At 43.7% G+C, this 17482-nt stretch overlaps 1 protein-coding gene across 2 annotated transcripts in view; it reads right to left on the bottom strand.

The window, feature by feature from the left end:
* The window catches only part of MYRIP (myosin VIIA and Rab interacting protein), a 407166-nt gene that overhangs the window by 84300 nt on the left and 305384 nt on the right, over positions 1-17482 (bottom strand). Inside the window, exons 4-8 of one of the 2 annotated variants that reach the window (XM_010360033.2) lie at positions 15145-15281; positions 9584-9664; positions 5444-5541; positions 5147-5227; positions 2296-2439 (exon numbers count right to left, since the gene is read on the bottom strand). In XM_010360033.2, the coding sequence (XP_010358335.1) occupies positions 2296-2439; positions 5147-5227; positions 5444-5541; positions 9584-9664; positions 15145-15281 (541 nt within the window). The remainder of the gene's footprint in view (positions 1-2295; positions 2440-5146; positions 5228-5443; positions 5542-9583; positions 9665-15144; positions 15282-17482) is intronic. The other variant, XM_030935142.1, reaches the window with a different exon arrangement.

Below are 17482 nucleotides of genomic sequence, written 5' to 3'. Positions count from 1 at the left end.
TCTCCTAAAAATGGTTTTCCTTGACAGCTCCCTAACCAAGCATCCACCTGTCCCCAGCACTCCCTCCCCTCCATCCCCTTGATGACAATTCCTGAAATACATACCCCTGTGTTTTTTGCTGTTGTTGTTATTTGCTTGTTTATGGCACTCCCCATGTTTCACCATTAGATGGTGGAGTCTGCTGTATCTGCAGAGACCACTGTCTCTGTAGCACTGATATGGTCTGGCGGGGCCCCACCCAAAACTTGTCTTGAATTGTAGCTTCCATAATTCCCACATGTCGTGGGAGGGACCTGATGGAAGGTAATTGAATCATGGGGGCAGGTCTTTCCCATGTTGTTCTTATGACAGTGAATAAGTCTCATGAGATCTGATGGTTTTATAAAGGGGAGTTCCCCTGCACACGCTTTCTTGCCTGCCACCACATAAGATGTGACTTTGTTCCTCCTTCACTTTCCACCATGATTGTGTGGCCTCCCCAGTCATGTGGAACCGTGAGTCAAACCTCTTTCCTTTATAAATTACCCAGTATTGCGTACGTCTTTATTAGCAGCACGAGAACAAACTAATACAAGCACCTAGCACAGTACCTTGCACATAGTGGAAGCTCAATAAAGACTGTGTTGGCCACACAAGGAATCCTCAGAGCCATCCTTTAGGGCAGGTCTTATTATTTCCATTTTACAGACAGGAAACTAAACAGTTGTTCAAGGTCTCATACCTAGTCAAGGGCAAGTCCAGAATCCTACCCCAGGAGTGGCAGAGACAGAGCCCAGGCTCTCTGTTCTTGCCTCTGACTCATTGACTCATGGTTGAGTCTGGGGTGCTGTGGGAATTTCCACTTTCTGGAACTCCTCAAGACTTGATACTTTGAGTTCGCAGAAAATATTTCAGAAAGACCCCAAATGCAAGGTGATGTCATGCCTGCAGCCTGAGCCCAGGAACTGCAGCTCTGATTTTGTGACCAGTCTGAGTGACAGGCTATTTGAAGGACTTTTGCTCCCCTGCTCCATCTGGTAGGATCCCTTTCCACTCCTTGCTGGAAAGGCCCCTTGTCTGAATTCCAAATCCATTTCCATTCTTAATCTTTCAACTCAGCACCCAATGATGAACTGTCTCCCATTATCTCTCTCTTTTTTTTTTTTTTTTACCAGCCTTACCCGTGTGCCCTCCTGCCTTGCTAACCAGATTATAAAGCTCTGGAGGGTGGGCATGGAGTCTTCTATTTGTTTTGTTCTCCTTGGTGCTAAGTATACGCATGACAGCAGCAGTAAAACAAGCTGACAGCATGTTGACAAAGAAAGGTTCTGCTGATAAATCAATGAAGTTTAATCTCTGATAAAGCCATAAAGATACTCCTTTTAACCCCTGTGCATCTGGCAGTTGGTGAGGACAAGGGAGTTTATGTAGGTGACCTATGCTGATCCCTTGTGGACTGCAAGTCTACCATATGCTGCTTTGCACACCCTTGTGTTAATCTGCTCATGCAGGGATGAATGCCACTAGACCCCCAGTCTAGGCCAGATCCCTGGCCTTGCCTTTCCCATGCCTAACTTCCAATTTTGAAGTGAACCTGTGTGCTGCCGTGTCCCAAACTGTGAGCACCTATATCTAGCAGAACCAGAGCCCTACTGGCCAGTCCCTCAGTTTCTTGCAGAACCTATCCCACCCAGCTCCTTCCCCAGTGCTTTGCACATTCTCAACTGGGCTTACTCAAACCAGTAACAACGGATGTGACAGGCTCAGCAACTCCACTGCAGACAGGAGCAGCACCAAACCCTGGGGTTGTGGGAAGACCACTGAGCTCTGTGACTCAAGGTGACAGACAGAAAGGTTGGCTCCACACTGTGACTTCCTGTGTCCAGATGTGACCATTTTGGTGGTTGAAATAGCAGTGGCAATTTTCTCGTGGTCACTTTTCAGTTTCAATAAAGCAAGCAATCTAGGTTATAAGAATACACATGGTCCTTATAAAGTTATTTCCCCCCACTGGACTCAGTACTAATTCTTCTCAGAATGAAAAAAAAAATGCAGCCTATCAGCATTTGTATTTTTCCTAAATTGGTCTCTGTGTAAAATCTATTTCTATAATTGTCAATAGACTGTTTGTGTTTTTCTCTCCTCTCTTACCCCTCCTGGCCCCTGACTCACACTCACTTTCTCTTTCAATTTCGCTCCCCATCCTTTTGAAATTTTTACCCTGGCCAGTGGCCACCTGATTCAACTACAGACGGTTACATGTGTGCCCCAGACTTGTACATGTGGAGGATAGGCCAGCACTGCTTGGGGACTCACCCAGAGGGCAGCAGGAGTGCGGTGGCCTCCAGGTGATGCTGAGGTCCCTTCATCTGCCACTTTTGTGCTGCCACTCTGGGGATGTGGCCATCCTGGCTCTTCTTCCACTTGCTGCTCACTTTTGCTCTTCTGTTTTCGTATAATCTGGGGAGGGGAGGACAAAAAAGGGGCAAGTTATTAGAGAGGCCTCCTGATGCTATCTGGGGTAACTGGGACCATCTTTGGAATATTTTTCAGCCACTTGCAAGCTTAATGTCAACAGAACACTAGGCTGTTTCAGATCTGCTCTATGAGAAACCAGTACAACTATAGCCTTGAGCATACTAAGCATTCTACAGTTTGCAAATAATCCTTTTATGATGTTAACAGCTTCTTCTATTTATTAAGTGCCTAGCATGTGTCAGACCTCACGTTAGGTATTGTGTAAGCTCTACGTCACTTAATTCTAGAAGGTACATACTGTAATTCTTTCCATTTTTATAGATGAGGACACAGGCTCAGAGACACTAAGTTATTGGATAAGGCTACACAGCTCATAAATGGTGGAGCTGGATTTCAAACCCAGAGCCTCTGGTTGTAAGTCCTGACTTTAGGAAGCATCTGGAAGCCCTCTCAAGGGGTAGACACCAAGAGTCACCAGAATGGCTCCAGATCCAGCTCATTTGCACAGTCATTTGGACCTAGTGAGTCTATCTGTACCAAGGTCTCTGGGCTTTCAACTTCCTATAGGCAGGAAGCAGTCAAGAAATGTGCTAAGCCACCAAGATGGGCATATTCTTCAATGTTCCTTTAGGCCAGACAGGAGGATAAAAAGGAAGGCTGAGAGCCCAGAGAACAATGAACTGAGGTGCCATCTCCCCTGCAGGGTGGGGACCCAGCCATGTTGCCCAGCAGGATTTCAGAATTGCTGAGGACCAGTGACCCCCAGTACCTCCCATTCTTCCCCTCTGCAGGTAGGTGGGGCCAGTGCTGTCTCCTTGTCCCTCTTCAAACATTGCATGTTGGGTATACGGGGGGAGATCATTCGTTTGCTTAGTTTACAGATCTCCAGCTAAAAAGGAGCTAAAATTGGATCAAATGTACTTTGAATTGTGATTGGATGAGACATTTGTGGGTCTTTGGGTGTGGTGAGTCTACTTGGCATATGGAAGGGATGTGAATTATTATGACCAAAAGGGAAGACTGAAGTTTTTCAACACTTCCTGCATACAGCACTTTGTAGTGTGACTCTGCAGACCCTCCTAGTATAGGGAGATTCTACATCCCAGCCCTTGGCTTTGGGCTCGATGTGTGACTTGCTCTGGCCAATGAGATGAGAGGAGGGAGTCAGTAACTGTAAGCCAGAGCTAAGCCTCGGCCTTAATAAGCACTGTGTGTGCGTCCTCTTGCTGGCTTGTGCTCCTGTCATGGCCACAGGCAGCTGATGTGCCCTCAGCTGGGACCCAAAGTGAACATGCTGCAGCCGACTTTGTCCCAACCCACAGCTTAAAGTGCAGCCACTGCAGATGTGTGAGCAAGAAGTAAATTGTGGCATAACAAAACACATATACGGATAGTCCTTGACTTAAGATTTTTGGACTTTACGATGGTGGGAAAGCGCTGTGTATTCAGGACAGCATTCCATAAATGATATGAGCTATTAAACACTATTATAAAATAGGCTTTGAGTTAGATGATTCTGAACAGTTATAGGCTAATGCAAGTTCTGAGTACGTCTACGATAGGCTAGGCTAAGCTAGGATATATTGAGAGTATGTTAGGTGTATTGAATGCATTTTGACTTCTGATACTTTCAGCTTAGGATGGGGTTACTATCTGGACTTAACCCCATCCACTGTAAGTTCAGGGGTGTCTGTATTTGGTCTTTGTCCCCATTTCCTGGCACAGTTTCAAAAAACATTCGCAATTATTCGAGTGTTAGGAGTGTCTTTGTTACACTAACCAGGTGATTCAAGGTGAGAGCCCTAGGTAACTTCAGGATGGCGGCAGGTTGCCAGAAAAGCCAACTATAGTGCATGATTAGAGGGCTGGGAGCAGAAAGACTAGAGAGTGCGTTCAATCAGGTAATCAATCATTTAATCAATCATGCCTACATACTGAAACCTGGCTAAAAACTCTGATGCAACAAGGCACAGAAACCTTCCTAGCTGGTGCATACATCAATGTGTTGGTAGAGTGATGTTCACAGAGAGGGCATGAGAGCTCTGTACATCCTGTCCCCAGACCCTGCTGCTCTGTGTATCTCTTCATCCGGCTGTTCACCTGTACCCTTTATTTTAAACTGGTAATGGTAAGTAAAGCAGTTTCCTGAGTTCTGTGAGTTCTAGCAAATCATTGAATTGAGGGTCCAGGGTCGTGGAAACTCCCAAATTTGTAGCAGGCTAAGGAGAAGTGTGGTGGCTTGGGGATACTTGAAACTTGTGGCTGGTGTCTGAAGTAGTGGCAGTCTTGTGGGACTGGGCCCTTAATTTGTGGGGTCTGCACTAACTGCAGGAAGAAGTTAGTATCTGAATGGAATTTCACTTCTCAGTTGGTGTTGGAGAATTAGTTATGGAAGACAGAAAGATCCTTGTCAAAAGCCACAGAGTTTTGGGGTGGTTGGTTTCTCAGAAGTCATTGACAGGTACACTGTGCAAGGGACAGCATAGGGCACGGAGCTAGCAGGAGTGACTGCAGAGCAGTGCAATACATTCCCTCTGCATGGGTCCCCAGGGCACAAAAGGCTAAAGTGAGAAGGCACAGAAGATACAGTACCAGAGACACTCCCCATGTTTCATCTGCTACTTGCCAGAGCCCCTACTCCGGGCCCTGCCAGGAAACTGCAGCCATCCCACTGCCAGGGCCCATCTACCTTCTGCAAGATTGTCGTGGCCAATTCCTCAGTTAGCTCCTCCTTGTGGTCCCGCAGGTAACTGGCTTCGTTTTGCTTGTCCTGCGGAGGGAAGAGAATGGCTGTGTGCTGTGGGTGGACTTGGGTTGACTCAGCAATCACTTTGCAAGGAGAATCCTGACCACAAAAGCAGAGGGAGGGCCCTGCTCTAGTCAGAGCTGCTGAGACACTGATTTCCTGACAACCTGTACTTTCTCCTAGCAGCCAGGACCCCAACCCACACCTCCCCCCTGCAGAGAGGAGCAGGAGGGGTCCTACCAGGCTGTCCCCATATGCTTCTGCTTTGGAAATTGCTTCCTCAATGGCCTCTTCAGCCACCCGTAGGGCCACAGCCAAGGTGTCCATCACACTATGTCCTAGACAGGAAACAGAACAAAGAGCATTTCTAAAAGGGAATGATGAGTAAAACGATTGTTCAAGTTCTTCTGCTTAAATTCTTCAGGGGCTCTGGGATAAGTTCTAAGCTGCTTACCACAGCGCACAAAGCCCTCGCCCTTTCCACCTGCCTCACAACTGCCTCCCATGCATCATTCACATCCCGAGCCCCATATGCAACAAATTATTTGATTATTTCATGCCTGCTGTCTCATTCCTCCTCCCTCCTAGTCTCGTGCTCCATAACTGAGCTGGTTCTCATGGACCCCAAGGCTTGGCCCAAAAATTCCTCCTCTAACAAATCTTCTCAAATCCCTTTAGCCCCACCCTTTGCTTGAGGTCTGTTCCAGGTTCTGGGCTTGCTTTCATCATCCAGAAAGGCTCCATGCCCCTGGCCCCTTCCCACAGGTCACTTTCAGAGAGCAAGAATTGATCATATTCATTGTTGTATGAATATGATCATACAAAAATGAAGCACTGGTCCAAGCACACAGAGTGGCTTAAAGATGACTGAACAAAAGGGCTTAATATAAGGAAATAATGGCTCTTCATCCACTTTCTCAGATAAAGATTATGCTTTATTTTGTCCATATAATGTATTATTGTGATGATGGGGAAAATGTTATTAAATGTACTAAGGACATTGGGCTGTGCATATGACTTAGTGCAAATATAAACTCTATGGTATAATTTTTTAGACTATCAACCAGTATTAACAACACTGGCCAACCTCACAGAGCTCAGCCACATGGCAGGCCCCAGGCCCAGAGTTTCACATACATGATCACAGTTAATTCTGTCAAAAATCCAGTGGTAAGTAGGTGCCATATAGGTACAATTTTACAGATGGTAAATTTCAAGCACAGAGTGGTTAAATAACTCACCCAAGGTACACAGCAAGACAATTAGGCTAAGATTTGAATCCAGTTGGATTCCAATTCCTTTGAATTTGAATTTGGATTCCATTCCAAATTCCTTCCAATTCAAAGCCCTTGATTTTAATCACAAAACTGACACGAATACAAGCTAACATGATTTAAAAATATCGTGCTACCATATTTTTAGTGGACTTTTTTTTTAAGATATGGCAACAAATGAGAGAAAGTAAAGGACTTCCCCAAGTGAAGAATTCTTTTTGGAGCTAAGTGCTGGGAAAAATTCTGTTTCCCTTGAGATCCTAGATTTCAGCTTCTTACTTGTGAGAATTTCTATCATCCTTCTCTTAGTTTTCCCTAGAAGTCCAAGTCACATCACATACAGGAATGTAGGTCAGCAAGAACTGGGTACCTGGGTCTCCTTTTCCCCAATTTCAACCTCCTGTTTCCATCTATAATCTTCCTACTCATATATTATTTAACACATGCAAATCTCCTGTAAGCTGTTGAAAATTCTTTGTTGAATGAGACAGGGTGTCAATTCATTAATTACTCAATTAAAAAATAATTCAAGCTTCTTAGACTCTTAAGGACACAAATGTAGACAGAAAGTATAATTTGGCAAACATAATAAAGTCTCTAAACAATCCACTTAAGGTCAAAGTGATCTAGCTAGCTGATGAGTATGTCACAAGCCAGCTATGACAGTCATGATACAGGACATAGGGGCAGCTCGGCCCATGGCTCTGCACACCACCAGGTGGCACAGTCTTTCCAATGTTTTGATAACTAGAGCCTACACAATATAAATTGTCATCACACACACTAAGAGTTCCCTGGTGGTAGACACTGTATCTCCCCTCTCTCTTCTTCAAGATAGTCACCAATGTATTTTTCACAGAAAATAGTACAAATTTTTGTTGAATCAAACAAATGTTTACTGAGTACCGTTTGTGTGCTAGGCTCTGTGATGGCCCCAGTGACAACCTGATGGACAAGCTGAGTCCATGCTTTCATGTACCTTCCAAGATATTGGGTGATTAGACATATAAGTAGCCACTAAGAGACATGCATAACTATCTGTGTAGACTCCTGGAAGGTAGGCACCTGGAACTGTAACTAGGAAGGCTTTGGATGCTATGATTATAATTCTTAGATGAAAGTGATGTGGAACACTGGGTAAAAAGTGAAGGTTCAGGTCAGTGTTTCAGAGAGAAAGGTTGGCAAGCGTTGGGGGTAAGATTAAGAAGGTAAAGTGGCCAAAGTTCAGAAGACCAGCTAGATGGTGGGATGGTCAATGTGTCAATGTGGCTAGGGTATAGTACCCAGTTATTTAATCAAACACTAGTCCAGGTGTTACCGTGAAGTTAATCTTTAGATGTGGTTAACATCTACAATCAGTTGACTTCATGTAAGAGTTGCCCTCCACAATGTGGGTGTGTCTTATTCAATCCTTTGGAAGGCCTTAAGAGCAAAAACTGAAGTTTCCTAGAGGAGAAATTCAGCTTGAAGACTGAAGCAGCAACTCCTGTCTGAGTTTTCAACCTGCTGGCCTACCCTGTATGTTTGGGGCTTGCCAGTCCCCTGCAACTGCATGAACCAATTCTTTAAAAGGAATCTCTGTGTGTGTGTGTGCATGTACATACATATATATTTAGTGTATTGGAGAACCCTGCTGATACAGATGGCCACTGAAATTAACACTAATACCGGAGAGTTTCGGGCAGAGAGGTATGAAGGATAGGGGTTTAGAATGGAGAGAAAAGGGTAAGATTGAAAACAGAGCTGACAAGTACTTTTGTAGCTTGGGGGAAATGAGGAGAGGGACTGAAGGAAACATATCTCTCACTGGTGGACCTAAGTGGCTAAAGAACTTGACTAGGACAAGTTGGGGTTAAGAATCCTATAGGATCTTCAGGTGCTAATGGCCAAGCATTAGAAATCTGAGCCTAGAACTCTGGGATGAAATCAAGGTTGGGCATTTCTGGCTCAGCAGCAAATAGAGGTGCACTTGAGGTGGTACAATGGTGTGTGCTAACCTATGGAGAAGCTGCAGGTAATAAGGATAACAGCGGACAGAATTTTCATGAGAAGGCACCTGTATTAGGGTTCTTCAGAGAAACAGAACCAATAGGATATATATAGATATAAAATAGGAGATCTATGATGGGAATTGGCTCATGTGATTAAGGAGGCTGAGAAGTTCCATGATATGCTGTGTGCAAGCTGGAGACCCATAAGAGCAGTGGTATAATTCAGTCCAAATGTGAAGGGCTATGGAATGGGGGAGCTGCTGGTTTAAGTCCTGAGTTAGAAGGCCCAAGAATCAGAAGCTCTGATGTCTGAGGGCAGGTGAAGATGGATGTCCCAGCTTCAGAAAAGGGACAGTGAATTCACCTTTCCTCTGCATTTCAGTTCTATCTGGGCTTTCAATGGATTGGATGACACCTACTCATACTGATGAGGGCAGATCTTCTTTTCTCAGTCTATGATTCAAATGCTATTCTTTTCCAGAAATACCTTCACAGACAAACCTAGAAATAAAGTTTTACCAGCTATCTGGGCATCCCTTAGCCCCGTCAAGTTGACACACAAAATTGACCATCACAGCACCCAAAGAGAGAATAGAGGGTACAGATGAGCTGTAGGGGTCATAGGAGGAAGGCAATTCAGGGGGCACTGATTATCAATGTCCAGTACTTCAGACAAAGAATTGAAGTGATAAAGTTTTATTTGAAATTAGAAGTTTGTTTTGCTTTTAACCACTGCTCTAAGGGGGCAATTATATTGGTATGAAAAAGTAGAATTTAATCAGTAAATGATACCTTCTTTAAGGGAATATTTTAATATGAGATGCACAAGTGAGTGGGTTGATTGATATGTTCCAACTCCAGAAGAATATTTACTAGTTGACTGTAAAGTATCCATGGTTGGGCAATGAATGCTGTTCCCTTGGCCACACTTTGGATGGCCACATGATGGATTCATGCAATTGGCAATAATAAGTGACCCAGGGAGACTCACGCATAGTAGTAGATAGTTGCATCTGGGGTAACAATGCACCTGGAAGACCCTGGCAGTACCTGTACCTGTAGGTGTTTCTATTCCTCCAACTTCCCAGTAGCTGTAAACTCTTGAGCAAATTTACCTTCTGACTGCCTATAAAATGTTGAGTCACTGCCAGAAATGCTTCCTTCATTCTCCAGGTTTGACTCAAAAAGGCTTCCTCCTGGCAGGGTAGGGGTGGGAGAAGAGAATGAATATGATTATCAAAGGTCTTCAGTGAACACTGATGCACTGTGTCACTGAACTGGCAGACTGCTATTACACACTTGGGTTGTTAGCCTTGCAAATAGGTTTAGGGACTCATGAGTTCCCAGAATAATGCTAACATTTTTAACCCATTGCTTTTTTCTTCTCACACTGATTCCTGGTGCAGCATTGCTGCCAACCCCAACTTTCTTCCCGTACCTTCTTTGCAGGCAATATGGAGTCAAAGACAGAACAATAGACTAAAGTCTGAGAAATGTGAGGTCAATTCCTGGACCTGCAAATTACTGGTTGTGTGGCTTGGCATGGCTGCATCTAGAATTTATTCATTCATCCAGCAAATAGTCTATGAGCATCAGTAGGTGCCTGGCTTCAGCCTAGGTATTAGGGGCACACTGATGAGCAAAGCTAAACCTGCCCCCACCCCACCCTGACAAGCATGAGATTCTCATGTGGGAAATTCATTAATCAAATACTTATATAAATACATATAAAATTATAGATAGGTTAAGTGCTTTGATGTGATGGTTCACAGCCCAGTGAAAGTGTTCAGCAGGGAAGACGGACCTAAGCAGTGAAGAATCAGCCAAAGGGTGTAGGGAGTGGGAGAACATACAAGGCACAGCAAAGAGCTTGCACAGAGACCAGTCCTGGGAGGAAAGGGTATATCTGAAGGCCTAAAGGAGAGTCAGCGTGGCAGGGCTGCAGAGAGAAAAAGCAGCTCTGGTGAGGTGACCTGGGGACACAGGCCATGCAGGTCATGGTGGCCACATCAGTGTTTGGAGCTTTATCCCAACCACCATGTGAAGCCCTTAAAGGTTTCACAGAGACGACCTGGTAAGATCTGTGCCTCTACAAGTGCACTGTGGCTGCTGTGTGGAGAATAGCTTGGAAGGGGGAGAAGGTGCGTGTAGACTGAGGAAGGGCAGACAATGGAAGCCCTGAATGCAGCTCACTTTTTTAAGTTGACCTGTGATGGGAAAGAGGATGGCAGGACAATGAGTGGAGGAAAATGCAGTCAAGGAGGGGTTTAGAAAACAGGAGAGACTTGGGTGTGTTTATAAATCTCAGTAAAGACAGAGATTGAATAAGCAAGAAGTGACCCTTAGACTTTCCTGGAAGGTGAGAGGGATATCAAGATGCAAGACCAAGGGGAGCGGGAGGCAACAGAGAAGGCAGAAGCACTCCCACTGCAGCTGCATGCAGGGACAAGTCCCTGCCTGGCATGCCCTGTAGGCCATAGGAAGGAAGATTTGAGGTTGCCTGCTGAGAGGATGGGGAGGGCCATGGGAAACATAAGGGGAAGGGAGATGTGAAAAAGTCTTTGGAAGATTGACCTCACCAGAGGACAAGCCCTAGTTTTGCATGACTTTAAATCTTCTAGTAAAGCACTTCTCTTTCTGTTTCCCTTTTAAATTTGGAGGTGGGAGCATTGGTGTCATTTAGGATGATGTGATTTTCTTTCAAGGGCAGAAAGGGGCTGAATTGTTCTGGAAAGCATGGGCCAAGCAGCCAGAAGACATGAAGCCACTATTTTTCATGAGTTGGCGGAAACTCTAATTTCATGTGGCTCAGCATTTTTAAAAAACCACATTTGTCCATCAAATCCCGGATGAAGCAATAGACCTCTTTAAGAATCATGTCAAAATTAGATATAGAATGATAATAACAGCAAGGTTTATTTTTCCCATTTATTTATCTAACACTAAATAAAAGCATATATTATTTATCCAATTGTCTGAAGATTAAGTATATTAATAATGGCAACTTTTACCTTTTTCATGTAGTGCTTCTTTTAGGATAACTGTTAAAAATGTCATATTGTGTTCTCTGTTCTCACTTATAAATGGGAGCTGAACAGTGACAACACATGGACACAGCAGGGGGAACAATGCATACTGGGGCCTGTCAAGGTGGCAGGGGGAGGGAGAGCATCAGGATAAATAGCTAATACATGTGGGGCTTATACCTAGGTGGTCGGTTGATAGGTGCAGAAAACCACCATGGCATATGTTTACTTATGTAACAAACCTGCACGTCCCGCAGATGTATCCCGGAACTTAAAATAAAATTAAATTTAAAAAAAAAGTCATGCTGGGTCTATCAGAGAAGCCATGTGAGCACTCATTACCTTTGGACATTATTTTATTTATAAATGTATTTACTTATCTGACTTCTCCACTAGAGTTTTGGCTCTGAAATGGCAGGGTCTTGCTCATTTCTTCACTTCTAACATCTTAAGCCAGATGGGCACATAGTAGGTGTTCAGTAAATATTTGCTGAATAAATGAATACATCTTAGATTTGTCTGATAAAACAAATAAGAATTCTTCTAGGGCTAATCTGGCCACCTGCTGTGAGCTGCAAGAGAAGGAGTAAGGTTAGCTTGGGAGCACTGCTGAGGAACTGATGGCACTACAAGGTGTGTATGTGATGGGTGATATGTGAGATTGTGTGGATTGAAGCAATCTTCAATGAATTAATTAATTAATTAATTAATTAATTTATTTATTTGATGGAGTCTCGCTCTGTTGTCAGGCTGGAGTGCAGCAGCGCAATCTTGGCTCACTACAACCTCTGCCTCCTAGTACAGGCAAGTGCCACCACGCTGGGCTAATTTTTTTGTACTTTAGTAGAGACGGGGTTTCACCATGTTGGCCAGGATAGTCTCGATCTCCTGACTTCGTGATCTGCCCGCCTCAGGCTCCCAAAGTGCTGGATTACAGGTGTGAGCCACTGTGCCCGACCTGAATTAAGTGTTTTTATGGCAAACTACAGTGGTCCACATAATGAAGACGTTCTGTAGGTGAAAGGAGTTTTACACTAAGAGTCCTGGAGCATAGCACATGCCTTGGGCAATGCAGATTTTGCATATCATGTTCTGACAATTAAAATTCTGAAAATAAGTACCATTAGATAGAGTTGGAAGAACAGTGCTGAACTAATTACTCTGAGTTCTAGCTGAGGCTCTTGTTCTCAGTCTTGGCTGTACCTTAGAATAATACAGGCAACTTTAAAAAATATGTATACTGGATTCCACCTCCAGAAATTCAGCAGTAATTAATGGGGGGTGGACAACGATTTGGGGTATTGGAAGGTTTTTTACAAAGTACCCTCGGCGATTCTAATGTGTAGTCATGAATTGAGGATGGCAGATGACAAACCTACAAAGGGTACTGGGTAACAAGCAAAAGCTAATGAATGACTCTTAAGTCATCTCACACAACCAGGAGGCTACTTAAGCCCTGGAAGATTTCTCCCTACTTGAAGTGTAACTAAATTTCCTATGTAGCTTGTAGAATAGATCTCGTTGTTTTATGTCCATGGCTTTATATATTTGAGTACCATCTCATAAATAGTCTCCTGTCTGCCTGTCTTCATGTTTCTCCAAAAGAAATCTTCACTTAAATGGAGATATGAATAGTATTAAAGCAACTGATTGTCATATTTCTATGAAGCGGCTTGGTATCCATAAAATGCTTTGTTTTTAGACAGGGTCTTTCTCTGTCACCCAGGCTGGAGTGCAGTGGCACAATCATGGCTCACTGCAGCCTCAACCTCCTGGGCTCAAGTGATCTTCCCACCTCAGTCTCCTAAGTAGCTCAAAGGACAGGTGCATGCCACCACATCTGGCTAATTTAATTTAATTTTTTTTTCTTTTGTAGAGATAGGATCGTGCTATGTTGCCCACGCTGGTCTTGAACTCCTGGTCTCAAGTGATCCTCCTGACTCAGCCTCCCAAAGTATTGGGATTACAAGCATAAGCCACCATGCCTGGCGCCATAAAATGCTTTTAAGTTTGAACTAGTACAATAATGAGGATATAAGATGTGCCAGGCCTTGAGCCATGCTTTGGGAACACAGATAAACAAGCTACCACCTGCATATCACAGTCTGGCAGGAGAGGCAGCTGTGTAATCCTGAATGCACTGTGATATGTGATAAGTGCTGTGATTGAGGCTCAGATGAAGAAAGTGGTGAATCACAGAGGGCCCAGCACCTAAAGCTGCTTCAATCAGGGCAGATATTTATTCTTAGCAAAGAATTCTCCTTTGAAACTGATCCTTGTAAATTTCAAAGCCCTGCTAATACTAGCCTGCTTGGGATTCATGCCTGCCTTCTCCACTTGTGGAGACTTAGAGAGAAAGGGAAGGAAATAAAAATTCTGCTCTATTCTACAGGGTTTTCCACATGTTTGCTTTATTCCTCAATGTGCATTAAGTGGTAAAGAACACCTACGAGATCTGAATTTGGTGACATTTAAAGGGGCACATTCAGCATACCCGAGGATGTACAAGAGAGGAAAGGAGGATGGGATGCAAATGAGTGAGCCGATTCTATTCATGAACCTTCTTGAGATCTCTCTCTGGGTTGAAAAACTGCTAACAGTATGACTTTTAAGCTTTATTTCTTCTTTGCCTCCATTCCTACAGAACTTTTAGAGAAATTGGTGAAATGGTGATAAACATAGTATGTGGAAACCTTCAGCACTGCTCTCTTAGCTATAGCTTTCCTGAGCAGTTTGAAAGACAGAGATTCTAATAATGACAACAAAAGACCCTAATGATTCTCTATGTTTAGTGCCTCCATTCTATTTTCCCCATTGTCTAAGTGGCTGGCATATTTTTAGGTAAGACACAACCAAAGACTTTATTGAGAAAATGACGTAAAATAATGGTGGTGAAAAAGCTCCAAATTAGATGAATAAGGTTTGTTTTTCTTCCTTGTTTCTCATGGATAAAAAGCATTTGCCTGTGTTAGCCAAGTGATAAAAAAAAAAATCTGCCACTCGATAGAAAGAAACAGACTTTTTGAAAAGGATGCTCTCCATATTCTGACTACCATTCTTTTCTACTGGCTGATCTAATAGGACTAAAGAATATAATTTCTCATTCCAATGAACTTGGTTGTCTCAACTGTATAAAAACAGCACAGGTAAAAAAAAAAATTCATCCTTCAAGTTTCCTGGGAGGAAGCAGACCCTTTTCTCACTCTCCCACCACATCAGCTTCTGGGCCATACGAACAGAATTTTGGAGTAAGAAGAAAGGAAGGTGGAGGGCATGCCCTCCAGGGACAGTTGTAGTCTCTCTGTAGCCAAGGGCAAATGACTTTCCAACGTTTTAATCATTAAGGGATGATGATCAAGAACACCTAATTTTTGATCTGAGATTAAAATAATCACAATTTGTAGAAGTACTTGGTGTTCACAGCTTCTAACTTATAAGCTCTAGCCCAGTGGGGATGCTGGAACCAAAAGAGTCAAAACATAGCAGAGTCTCTGGCATCCGTCCTTCTATTTCTGCTTCTCACTAGTGCCGGATAGTTAAGCAAATTTATCTGTCCCAGGTGAGTGTGCTCCAGTGTTCAGGGCCCCTGAGCCAGGCCTTCTACCCACCAGCCCACCAAAGACTCCCAGAGCGGCAGGAAGTGAGAGTACCTAGAATGTCGAAGCACGCACCACTCTCCAGCCGGTGCTTCCTGTACAGGTTCTTCAGAACCTTGGCACTGCCAAAGCGCTTGAAGCGGCTCTTCACATTATTGTAGAACCATTCCAGAGACTGGGCCCTCAGAAGCCTGAGGAAAACAGAATTAGACAACAGAAAATTAGAATTATTAAATGGTGAGTTGCAAAACTGCTACAATGCTTCACAGCTCTATCCATCAAGATGTGAAGTTTATTCCCCTTGAATCTGCACTGGCCTTGTGACTTTCTCTGACCATAGAAAATGGTGAAAGTGATGTTGTGTGAATCCTGAGCCCTGCAGTTTCCTCTCTTGCTGCTCTTGGGAATCCCACAATCTTTATCACGTGAGTAAGCCCAAGTTTGCCTGTTGTGTGATGAGAAACACTTGGCCCAATCATCCCTCTTACCCCAGCCAGTAGCCAGCTAACTCCCAGACAGGTGAAAGAAGCCATCGGCCAATAGTTTGACTGGAGACAAATGAGTGACCTTAGGTGCGACCAGGAGAACCATCCACTAAGTCACTCCAAAGAGCAAACCAATAAATACTTGACATTTTAAACCATGAAGTTTCAGGGCATTTAATAGTAGGCTTTATATTTGATATTCTTACTGTATTAACAACATTTCTAATTCATCTTACAAAAATAAAAAGCACAAGGAAGATAGCAAAATTCTCTAGCCTCTTCCTCATTCAGATTGAAGCACTGTGAGGAAGTAGTTTCCTGGTTAATGCTACAATGGTTGGTATAAAACATTGGCAAGATCCAGGCTGGGTGCTGTGGCTCACGCCTGTAATCCCAGCACTTAGGAAGGCCAAGGCAGGTGGATCATTTGAGGTCAGGAGTTTGAGACCAGCCTGGCCAACATGGCAAAGCTCCATCTCTACTAAAAATACAAAAACCAGCTGGGCGTGGTTGCGCATGCCTGTAATCCCAGCTACTTGGGAGGCTGAGGCAGGAAAATCACTTGAACCTAGTAGGTGGAGGTTGCAGTGAGCCGAGACAGCACCACAGTACCACTGCACTCCCGCATGGGTGACAGAGTGAGATTCCATCTGGGAAAAAAAAAAAAAAAAAAAAAAAGATTCTTCTCTTTTATGCCTGATGAGAACAAATTTCTAAAACCTTTCCATTTTGAAAACAGCTGTTTTTCTTATTTTTCTTATTATAAATGTAATAATACACACTCATTTTAGAAAATTCAGAAAAGCAACAGGAATATAAAGGCTTCCAATTCAATGGAAGAACAATTCCACATTTAGTTGCTCTTCTTTTCCAGACCCCAGTGAAATGTGAGAAGATATCCAAAGATAAAAAAAAATCTATACAAGGAAAGAATCGGGGTGAGAGCAAAATCAGAGATTTTGACAACGATAGCATAAAGGTAAGAAAGAACAGTGTCCTTCAGAACAGATGGAAGAGCTTGGACTCTAACTGGAAGGCCCAATTTTGAGTTGGTTGATTCAGAGAGCAGCCTTGGATTATGACAGTACTCAGAAAGGTAATTTAATGGTTGTGAAGACAATAATGAGGTCTCTTGGTCCCCCATCCCTACTCCGTAACAAATGGGCAATTGGTCTGAGGATGATTGGTCTTAGGCCCAAAAGATAAAGTGGTTCTCTTTTGAAGTTGAACAATCTACTTTAGATTTAAGACTTCAATATGGAGATTAACACCATACAGTGAAGCTATAGAGTTTGGATATTTGTCCCAGTTGCAAATCTCATGTTAACATGTGATCCCCAATGCTAGAAGTGGGCCTGGTGGAAGGTGTTTGGGCTTTGGAGGCATATCCCTCATGAATGGATTGCTGCCCTCCCTGTGGTAATGAGTTCTCACTCTATTAGTTCACTCAAGAGCTGGTTGTTGAAAAGACTGTGACAACCCTCCTTCTCTCTTGCTCCCTCTCTCACCATGTGACACACAGGCCCCCTTGCCTTCTGCTATAAGTAAAAGGTTCCTGAGGTTTTTACCAGAAGCAGATGCTGGCACCTTCTTGTAATGCCTACAGAACCATGAGCCAAACAAACCTCTTTTCTTTATAAATTACCCTGCCCCAAGTATTCCTTCCTAGCAACATAAATGGACTAATATAGAAGAAGCCTGTCTTGTTTGGCACTGGGGGAGCCCCTACATGCCTGCCCGTCAGATGTCATCCATGTATACCAAAGCAAAGCCTGTCAATTGCCTGCTTAACTCACAAACTTGGAGCTCTTGGTAAGCACTCCCACCTTTCAGCCCTAAACTCTTTCCAAAACAGAGGTCTATTGGGAATACTTATCTACCCAATGGCAGAGGAGGCCCATGTTGGT

This window comes from Rhinopithecus roxellana, chromosome 1, assembly GCF_007565055.1.
Source record: "Rhinopithecus roxellana isolate Shanxi Qingling chromosome 1, ASM756505v1, whole genome shotgun sequence".
Taxonomy (NCBI): domain Eukaryota; kingdom Metazoa; phylum Chordata; class Mammalia; order Primates; family Cercopithecidae; genus Rhinopithecus; species Rhinopithecus roxellana.
The sequence above is the reverse complement of the archived record's forward strand: the minus strand, read 5'-3'. Positions and strand labels throughout refer to the sequence as shown.